This window comes from Physeter macrocephalus, chromosome 10, assembly GCF_002837175.3.
Source record: "Physeter macrocephalus isolate SW-GA chromosome 10, ASM283717v5, whole genome shotgun sequence".
NCBI lineage: Eukaryota > Metazoa > Chordata > Mammalia > Artiodactyla > Physeteridae > Physeter > Physeter macrocephalus.
In genome coordinates, this window is record NC_041223.1 from 379,104 (window position 1) to 388,464 (window position 9,361).

The following is a 9,361-nucleotide window of genomic DNA, read 5'->3' on the forward strand; positions in this document are numbered from 1 at the left end:
CACTGCAATCATCTGTTTAGTCACCTGACAAACTAATCAAAATGGGGTTTAAACATTTTATTATGCACATTCCTTTTACAGGAATTTTGATGTTTATAAAGAAAATAAATATCGTGCTTGATGCTTTTCATACTTCTGGGGTGACTGAGGTAACAAAACTGTATGGCTTTATTTTTCCATCCCCCATCTATGAAAGGTAATCAGAATTCCAAGCAGGTACAAGTTAGCTAGGTTCACAGCAAACTGCACTCAGCTTCACAGATTAAGGGTACTATACTCCACAGTATGTTCAAAGAATCAAAAAAGAATTTCAAGTACCAATTTCAAAATACTAATTAATATCGTCCAAAGAACAGATTCCTCTTCTTGAGATGCATCTTCTGGAGCATAAGCCTGCTTACGACTCGTATCTGTACCGTCTGAATAAGCAGTCTCACCAAACGGGTGCTGTTCGATCGTTGTATCATAATACACTTTCATTTCAAATTCACTCTCGTGGTGAGATGGATGTCCATAAATCCCTATTCCCACGGGGCGCTGGAAGTGCGCCGGTATGAAAACCACGTCCTGGCCACAAGTGACAGACTGTAACTCGTAGTCATCAAAGCTCGGGTGGAGGGTGCTATCAGATACATACAGGTCCGCATCACCTTTCAAGCTCTGCATCTTAAGAACTATCTTTCCCTCATGATTTAACCTCAAATAGCTGTAATTCCCAGCTCCTATCTGACCCTGAACAACGTGCAGAAGGATCCATTCTTCTGGAACGTCCTCGTCAGAGGCGTTCACCGAGGAGACAGCCTGAGATGCCAGAAGGAGCAGCAGAGCGCTCTTCCACGGAGCTGCCATAACTGGGGCGCCTAGTGCGGTGCCTTCCTCATCTGTGACTTGTCCTGCGGACACACGACAGGGGGAGGACACGCTGAGCGCGTCCGGAGCCGCAGACTGCGGGCGGGTCCCGGCCACCTCGGCGGCCCGCCCCGCGCTGCCCCCGCCCCGCCCCCGGCCCGGGGAGGGTACCCGCGGGGAGGAGGGCGCGCCCGAAGGCGGGGCGGGAGGGGCAGAGAAGGGGAGTGGGCCGGGGACTCACCGGGCGCGGGGTCGGGCGGAGGGCGGCTCGGGGCCCAGGGCTCCGCCGCGGTGGGCGCGGGCGGCACGTCCGGTAATCCGCCGCTGGACTCAGCACCGCTCCCCGCAGGCGCCGCGCCGGGAGCATGAGGCCCGAGCGGCCGAGCCGGAGGAGCCGGAAGTGAGGCGCGTCCGGAAGTAAGGCTTCCGGAGGTGGCACGGCGCCCGGAAATGAGGAAAGCCGGCAGTTGGCCGGCGCTCGGAAGTGAGGCAAAGCCCGGAAATAGGGTAGTGCGTAGTCTCCGGGTTCTCGCGAGAATGGCGAGGTGGTGAGGGCGCCGAGCTGCGGGGGCCCGTAACCAGGGCGACGGGGGCGGGGCGCTGGCCCTGCGCCGCCTGGTGCTCACCTGGATTGCGCGTCCACTTGGCGAGTTCTGCGTCAGGTCCCAGAGGGTCCCGAGGTGAGAAACAGGTGTGCCCGAGGGACGGTTGTCCGGGCACCTGTTACCTGTTCTCTGTTTCTCTTAACCGTGCTACTTCTCGAAATGCTCCTAAGAGAGGCTTCAAACTGAAGTTGTATTTATATTCAGGATTTATTTTGTTAATTTGGAATATGGTGTTAATGGACGGCTGTTGGCCGTTGGAAAAGATTTTCCCAAGAAAGATTATGTGCATTTTAGTATCACACTTTCGTGTTGATTCCAATTCCTGTGTTTCATTTTAGAACTTGCTGAATCACTTTTGTGGAAACAGGTGGAATGTAAATATTAAAAACAGGCAATGACCCTTGTGCTTCTTTCTACAGAACCTGAACTCTGCCAAGTAGCTACAAGATGTGGGTTGGTCATGTTGCTAAGGAGATTGTCATGTGTTGAGTTAAAGAATGTGTCTGTTGCCGCATTGAATAGTTACATTGCTGTCACCTTTGGGCATGTAAAAGAGACATGACAGACTTAAGGCTGATTATTTTGGGGGGGTTGATTTGCCTGAAGTTAGGAGAAGTTGTATCCAGGTGAGTAGTTTCTGGTTTGGGTTGATGATGAGATGGCACTAATGGACCTCAACACTTCCTCCTGCAAGAAGTATCTGGTTACCTGTGACACCCACTGAACAGGGGCTGTTCCCAAGTTTAACATTTTCCTGTCAGGAAAGCATATCAGACTGGAATACAAGGGAGTGTGTAGGTTATAGAGACACATCTGGATCTGTTTTAAATCATTGGAAAAGATTGACTTTAAAACTTAAGCATAGGGCTTCCCTGGTGGCGCAGTGGTTGAGAATCCGCCTGCCGATGCAGGGGACACGGGTTTGTGCCCCGGTCTGGGAAGATCATCCTGTATTAACTAACAATTTTTCTCCTAGGTCGCTGGATTTGTGACTGTTGTCAGCAAGCCCCCTCAACACCCAGGAAAGTGGGCAGAAGGGGGAAAAACAGCAAGGAGGGATAGTTTTTGACCCCAATACTGTAATGCGCATTTAAATGAAGTATTTGGTGCCAATTTACAACATTCTCATTTTTATGCCAATAAAAGATTTCTGAAACTAACTATGTGCCTAAAATCTGCAAGTTCATTCATTTTGTTATAAGCTACTCTTACCCTTGAAGCCAATTTCAGGTAGAAGAATAGTTCCATCTTCTTTAGCCTAAAAGTTACTATTATTTTCATGAAATTTTCCTCATCTATTTTCTGGTCTACCATGGGTAGCATAGCAAAGTTATTTAATAACGGAAGACTTTTTTTTTTTTTTTTTGTGGTACGCGGGCCTCTCACTGTCGTGGCCTCTCCCGCTTCGGAGCACAGGCTCCGGAGGCGCAGGCTCAGCCGCTCCGCGTCATGTGGGATCCTCCCGGACCGGGGCAACGAACCTGCGTCCCCCGCATCGGGGGGCAGACTCTCAACCACTGCGCCACCAGGGAAGCCCCCAAAGCTGACACTTTGTAACTTCATAAGGCACTGCAATCATCTGTTTAGTCACCTGACAAACTAATCAAAATGGGGTTTAAACATTTTATTATGCACATTCCTTTTACAGGAATTTTGATGTTTATAAAGAAAATAAATATCGTGCTTGATGCTTTTCATACTTCTGGGGTGACTGAGGTAACAAAACTGTATGGCTTTATTTTTCCATCCCCCATCTATGAAAGGTAATCAGAATTCCAAGCAGGTACAAGTTAGCTAGGTTCACAGCAAACTGCACTCAGCTTCACAGATTAAGGGTACTATACTCCACAGTATGTTCAAAGAATCAAAAAAGAATTTCAAGTACCAATTTCAAAATACTAATTAATATCGTCCAAAGAACAGATTCCTCTTCTTGAGATGCATCTTCTGGAGCATAAGCCTGCTTACGACTCGTATCTGTACCGTCTGAATAAGCAGTCTCACCAAACGGGTGCTGTTCGATCGTTGTATCATAATACACTTTCATTTCAAATTCACTCTCGTGGTGAGATGGATGTCCATAAATCCCTATTCCCACGGGGCGCTGGAAGTGCGCTGGTATGAAAACCACGTCCTGGCCACAAGTGACAGACTGTAACTCGTAGTCATCAAAGCTCGGGTGGAGGGTGCTATCAGATACATACAGGTCCGCATCACCTTTCAAGCTCTGCATCTTAAGAACTATCTTTCCCTCATGATTTAACCTCAAATAGCTGTAATTCCCAGCTCCTATCTGACCCTGAACAACGTGCAGAAGGATCCATTCTTCTGGAACGTCCTCGTCAGAGGCGTTCACCGAGGAGACAGCCTGAGATGCCAGAAGGAGCAGCAGAGCGCTCTTCCACGGAGCTGCCATAACTGGGGCGCCTAGTGCGGTGCCTTCCTCATCTGTGACTTGTCCTGCGGACACACGACAGGGGGAGGACACGCTGAGCGCGTCCGGAGCCGCAGACTGCGGGCGGGTCCCGGCCACCTCGGCGGCCCGCCCCGCGCTGCCCCCGCCCCGCCCCCGGCCCGGGGAGGGTACCCGCGGGGAGGAGGGCGCGCCCGAAGGCGGGGCGGGAGGGGCAGAGAAGGGGAGTGGGCCGGGGACTCACCGGGCGCGGGGTCGGGCGGAGGGCGGCTCGGGGCCCAGGGCTCCGCCGCGGTGGGCGCGGGCGGCACGTCCGGTAATCCGCCGCTGGACTCAGCACCGCTCCCCGCAGGCGCCGCGCCGGGAGCATGAGGCCCGAGCGGCCGAGCCGGAGGAGCCGGAAGTGAGGCGCGTCCGGAAGTAAGGCTTCCGGAGGTGGCACGGCGCCCGGAAATGAGGAAAGCCGGCAGTTGGCCGGCGCTCGGAAGTGAGGCAAAGCCCGGAAATAGGGTAGTGCGTAGTCTCCGGGTTCTCGCGAGAATGGCGAGGTGGTGAGGGCGCCGAGCTGCGGGGGCCCGTAACCAGGGCGACGGGGGCGGGGCGCTGGCCCTGCGCCGCCTGGTGCTCACCTGGATTGCGCGTCCACTTGGCGAGTTCTGCGTCAGGTCCCAGAGGGTCCCGAGGTGAGAAACAGGTGTGCCCGAGGGACGGTTGTCCGGGCACCTGTTACCTGTTCTCTGTTTCTCTTAACCGTGCTACTTCTCGAAATGCTCCTAAGAGAGGCTTCAAACTGAAGTTGTATTTATATTCAGGATTTATTTTGTTAATTTGGAATATGGTGTTAATGGACGGCTGTTGGCCGTTGGAAAAGATTTTCCCAAGAAAGATTATGTGCATTTTAGTATCACACTTTCGTGTTGATTCCAATTCCTGTGTTTCATTTTAGAACTTGCTGAATCACTTTTGTGGAAACAGGTGGAATGTAAATATTAAAAACAGGCAATGACCCTTGTGCTTCTTTCTACAGAACCTGAACTCTGCCAAGTAGCTACAAGATGTGGGTTGGTCATGTTGCTAAGGAGATTGTCATGTGTTGAGTTAAAGAATGTGTCTGTTGCCGCATTGAATAGTTACATTGCTGTCACCTTTGGGCATGTAAAAGAGACATGACAGACTTAAGGCTGATTATTTTGGGGGGGTTGATTTGCCTGAAGTTAGGAGAAGTTGTATCCAGGTGAGTAGTTTCTGGTTTGGGTTGATGATGAGATGGCACTAATGGACCTCAACACTTCCTCCTGCAAGAAGTATCTGGTTACCTGTGACACCCACTGAACAGGGGCTGTTCCCAAGTTTAACATTTTCCTGTCAGGAAAGCATATCAGACTGGAATACAAGGGAGTGTGTAGGTTATAGAGACACATCTGGATCTGTTTTAAATCATTGGAAAAGATTGACTTTAAAACTTAAGCATAGGGCTTCCCTGGTGGCGCAGTGGTTGAGAATCCGCCTGCCGATGCAGGGGACACGGGTTTGTGCCCCGGTCTGGGAAGATCCCACATGCCGCGGAGCGGCTGGGCCCGTGAGCCATGGCCGCTGAGCCTGTGCTCCGTAACGGGAGAGGCCACAACAGTGAGAGGCCCGCGTATCACAAAAAAAAAAAAAAAAAAACTTAAGCATCGTTACTGCTATTGGTAGTCAGTGATTTGTGCTTGCCCAACAAGCCATGGTGGTGTGCACTGAAGAAAATGCACAACCTAAAAGCTGAGAGTTATGTTTTATTCGGTGGACATTCTGAGGACTTCAAGCTCAGGAGACAGGGCTCTCAGATAGCTCTGAGGGACTGCTGTGAAGAGGCAAGGGGAAAGCCAGGATATGTAGGAATTTTTGTAACAAAGACCAGTTAGTCGGAACATCAAAAGATTACTGTTAATTAAAGAAAACCAGATATCGCAAGGAATTTAGTCCTTTTCTATGTATGGAAAGATGCAAGAGTCTGGGCTCACTGAAATCATTCCTTTGATATGCACTTCAGCTACCTGGGGCCACTATCCTGTGTTTTCTCATTCTGAGTCCCCTCAGGGTGCACCGTTGGGATGCTGTAATGTGATGGTTTGATGGCTGCAACATCCTGTGTTTACTGATATGGCAGACAAAGTTCTTCATTCATGTGGCATAAAAGTACAAAATTTGTGTTTCAAGAACCACAAGTTTGTAAAATCAGGCTTTCCTCAGCCTGACCAACAGAAAGAGTGTATCAATTTTTTTTTAATTAAAGCAGCTAAATATAAAGAGTAGTAATACCTTTTAAAGTGTTTAATAACTTAGGAAAGGACTTAAAGTCACGGGAATGCCTGAGTATAATTTGGTAGTGTTCCCATACTTCCGTGATCAGCCATTGCTCCATTTTTACACTAGTTCTGTCCTCAGAGGAGCTAGAATTAGAACCTGTCTCTGGTTCTGGCGAATGTGGAGAACTTTATATTTTCTTTTGCTACAAAGTAAGCCATTAAGGGTACTTTAATTATGGTGCCTGGGGGCACTCAACCTGCTGTCTGACTACCACACTATGTTTTCCTAACTCAAGAATAAATTGGCACATCTCTGGCTGGCTTAGCTGCTAAAAGAGAAAGATTATGATCTTTTTTACTCAGAAGGGAGTAGTTTTCTCTTTCTAAAAAATATACACATTTATACAAAGGAAAAAAAAACAGAAGGAGATGTGCAAGGTTTTAATGGTGGTGCCCCTTGTTTTTTTTTCTAGTCTGGATTTTCCGATTTTGTGCAATTTACATGCTCTGCTGTATCAGTGAAAGCGTCTTGAATATACAGCCTCTAGCTGTCTGGGATTTACTGACTTAACTTTAAAACAGTGGTCTCTCTAGCAGCTACTGTCTCCAGATTTTCCTAAGGTGCTTCTGTAGCCTGAGATACATGAGAACCTTATTAGAAACTAACTGTAGTGTGTCCTCTCAGACTTGTTCCTGTGATACGCATATTGGACTCTTACATTGATTTTCCCCAGGGAAGACACAGCAAGGAGGGGAGGTAGGGAGGGAAAGGCCAACTCTATTATTTTTGCATTGTTTAAATATTTTGCATTGTATTGCTTTTGCACATGAAAAAGGTTAAAGGATTTCTGTCAGTGTGGGTAGACTAGTGCAGAAGCAAAGGACCCTGACAGATAATAGCATGTTTCCTGCCCACAGGGTCCTTGTGGCTGTTCAGGCTGGATGCCGCTCCTCAGCATCTCTCCATCTGGTGGTTCCCTCCTCAGTAGGCCCTCCAAGGCCTCTCCATCTAGCCAGCGGGTGGGGGGAGGGAAGAGAGTCAGGTGGGAGGGTTTTCTGGGCTGGGCTTGTAAGTGGCCTACATTGCTTATCCCACATACTCCCTGTTCCTGCTGCCCTGGCCAGAACTCAACCACGTGGTGGCACTTAGCTCCAAGGGAAGCTGGATCTTGTAGTTTCCAGAAGGGAAGGGAATGGCTTGGGGAACAGGGGCAGCCTCCGTTATCTGACTAAAGTCAGAAGTCCTCTTTGGCTCTGAGCCCACAAGGAGAACCCACCTCCCCAGGGCACAACCTGGGCAGGGCATCCAGCAGGACACGGAGGACTCCCGGCATGCACTGCTCTCTCTGTCAGGCCCGGACGTGGTTCCTCATGGTCCGGTGACCCATGAACTGCCCCCCCTCCAGGGACTCTCCCCTTCCTAAGGGAGACAGGTCCATAGCAGTGCTGAAATCAGGTGGAGTGGGTGTTGGAGGAGTTTCCCAAGTGGGCCCTGACTCTGCTGCCTGGGGACCGGACGGTTGTTTTCTGAAGCCTTTGGTCCTCCCCTCAGACCTTCCCCTCCATGGCCTCGTGTAATGTGGTCTGTGAGGAGGGGGCTGCCATGGTCCCTGTCCTGCAGCCGTGAAGACGGGGGCCCAGAGACGCTCAGTCCTAAGCAGTCAGTCGTCGTGCCTGCTGTGCCCTTTCTCTGGCCTCCTGGCTCTCCCCGGAGCACGTGGGCTCCTGGCCGCGTTCATCCCGTCAGCTCCGCCTGCTCCGGCAGCTCTACCTCAGTCCCACCGGCTGTGCTCTTCAAGCCTGACTTTTTCTTTTCTTTGTGCGTACTTGCTTTTTTGTCTCTCTTGACTCTTGAAACAGAATGGCTGAGACCTGGAGGTTATGTGGAACTAAAGGCTTGAGTGGGAAGGTAACCATCCTTGACCTGACCTTTCTGGGAAGGCTGAGTCTAGATGGTCCCTGGCCTCTTTGGAGCTTTGAGGGACAACCCATTCCAGTTTGCCTCCCGAAGCCCCCAGGCTTCTGGATACTTTCTGTTTCCACTCGTTTCTGCTTGCTTGAGCCAACTTTAAGTGTGGGCTACCAATGGGCTCCCATCATTTCCTTGAGGGCTACAGGATCAGAGAGAGGGGTCTGCCTTCCAGGTCATTACAAAGTGGAGTTTAACCAGATGCTCCGTCACCGTGGACCATCTGCGTACCGGGTTCTGCGTGCTTCTGGGCAGGCTTTTGCAAATAATCTCACGTTTCAGTGCCTGACACGGTAGAAGTTCGTTTCCTGCTTTTCACCACTCCAACCCAGTGCTGCTGGTCAGGTGAACCCTACTGGGTAGCAGCTCAGGTGACCAGGTGCTTTCTGCCAAGCGCCCTCTCCCTTGGTGTTCCGGTGGATGGAGGCTTGTGCCGGTGGGGCCGAGCCTGTGCGTAGGGCTGCAGCTTCTCCCTGCATTCAGCTGGGTTGTGCGACTTCCAGAGAGGCCAGGAAATGTGGTTTGGCTGTAGGGAGAAAGTGGAAGGGGTTTTTTGGTGAAAAACTAGCAGGAGAAGATGGCGTACTAGGAGGCCGCGGAATTCGCGTCTCCACACAACTAGGGCACCTACCAGGCACCGGTGGGGGACCACGGACACCAAAGGGGATGGGAGGAACCCCAAGCGACCAGTTGTTTCAATTATGGTTTTGTTTTTCCTAATATATTTTTTAACTTTCTAGTTTTATTTTATTTTCTATTCTATGATATTGTACTGCTTCCTTCCTTCTTTCTTTCTTTCTGTCTTTCTTTCTCTCTCTCTCTCTCTCTCTCTCTCCCTCCTGCCCTCCCTCTCTCTCTCTCTGTTAATATATGATATTTGCTTATATCTTTCTGCTTACTTCACTCTGTATGACAGTCTCTAGATCCATCCACGTCTCTACAAATGACCCAATTTCGTTCCTCTTTATGACTGAGTAATATTCCATTATATGTATGTGCCATATCTTCTTTATCCATTCGTCTGTCGATGGACACTTAGGTTGCTTCCATGTCCTGGCTATTATAAATAATGCTGCAATAAACATTGGGGTGCATGTGTCTTTTTGAATTATGGTTTTCTCTGGGTATATGCCCAGTAGTGGGATTGCTGGATCATATGGTAATTCTATTTCTAGTTTTTTAAGGAACCTCCATACTGTTCTCCATAGTGGCTGTATCAATTTACATTCCCACCAAC

The 9,361-nt window shown here is 49.8% G+C and overlaps 3 protein-coding genes across 3 annotated transcripts in view; 1 reads left to right on the top strand and 2 right to left on the bottom strand.

Annotated features, from left to right (window-relative positions):
• Positions 1 to 3: 3 nt before the first annotated feature.
• Positions 4 to 1,271, bottom strand: C10H6orf120 (chromosome 10 C6orf120 homolog). The gene is made up of 2 exons (XM_024122632.3): positions 1,091 to 1,271; positions 4 to 893 (listed from the first exon to the last, which is right to left on the bottom strand). The coding sequence occupies exon 2, from the start codon at positions 847 to 849 to the stop codon at positions 298 to 300; it is 552 nt and encodes a 183-aa protein (XP_023978400.1). The 5' UTR covers positions 850 to 893; positions 1,091 to 1,271; the 3' UTR covers positions 4 to 297.
• Positions 1,272 to 3,025: 1,754 nt separating this feature from the next.
• LOC112064633 (UPF0669 protein C6orf120 homolog) lies at positions 3,026 to 4,292 on the bottom strand. The gene is made up of 2 exons (XM_024122629.2): positions 4,112 to 4,292; positions 3,026 to 3,914 (listed from the first exon to the last, which is right to left on the bottom strand). The coding sequence occupies exon 2, from the start codon at positions 3,868 to 3,870 to the stop codon at positions 3,319 to 3,321; it is 552 nt and encodes a 183-aa protein (XP_023978397.1). The 5' UTR covers positions 3,871 to 3,914; positions 4,112 to 4,292; the 3' UTR covers positions 3,026 to 3,318.
• A 112-nt stretch (positions 4,293 to 4,404) lies between these two features.
• The window catches only part of WDR27 (WD repeat domain 27), an 83,199-nt gene continuing 78,242 nt past the window's right edge, over positions 4,405 to 9,361 (top strand). The window contains 1 exon segment of the mRNA XM_055087667.1: positions 4,405 to 4,550. The gene's annotated coding sequence lies outside the window, so the exon portion shown is untranslated.

Excerpts from the sequence above, each read along its gene's own strand:
- C10H6orf120 (XM_024122632.3), bottom strand. The coding sequence starts at position 849 with ATGGCAGCTCCGTGGAAGAGCGCTCTGCTGCTCCTTCTGGCATCTCAG.
- LOC112064633 (XM_024122629.2), bottom strand. The coding sequence starts at position 3,870 with ATGGCAGCTCCGTGGAAGAGCGCTCTGCTGCTCCTTCTGGCATCTCAG.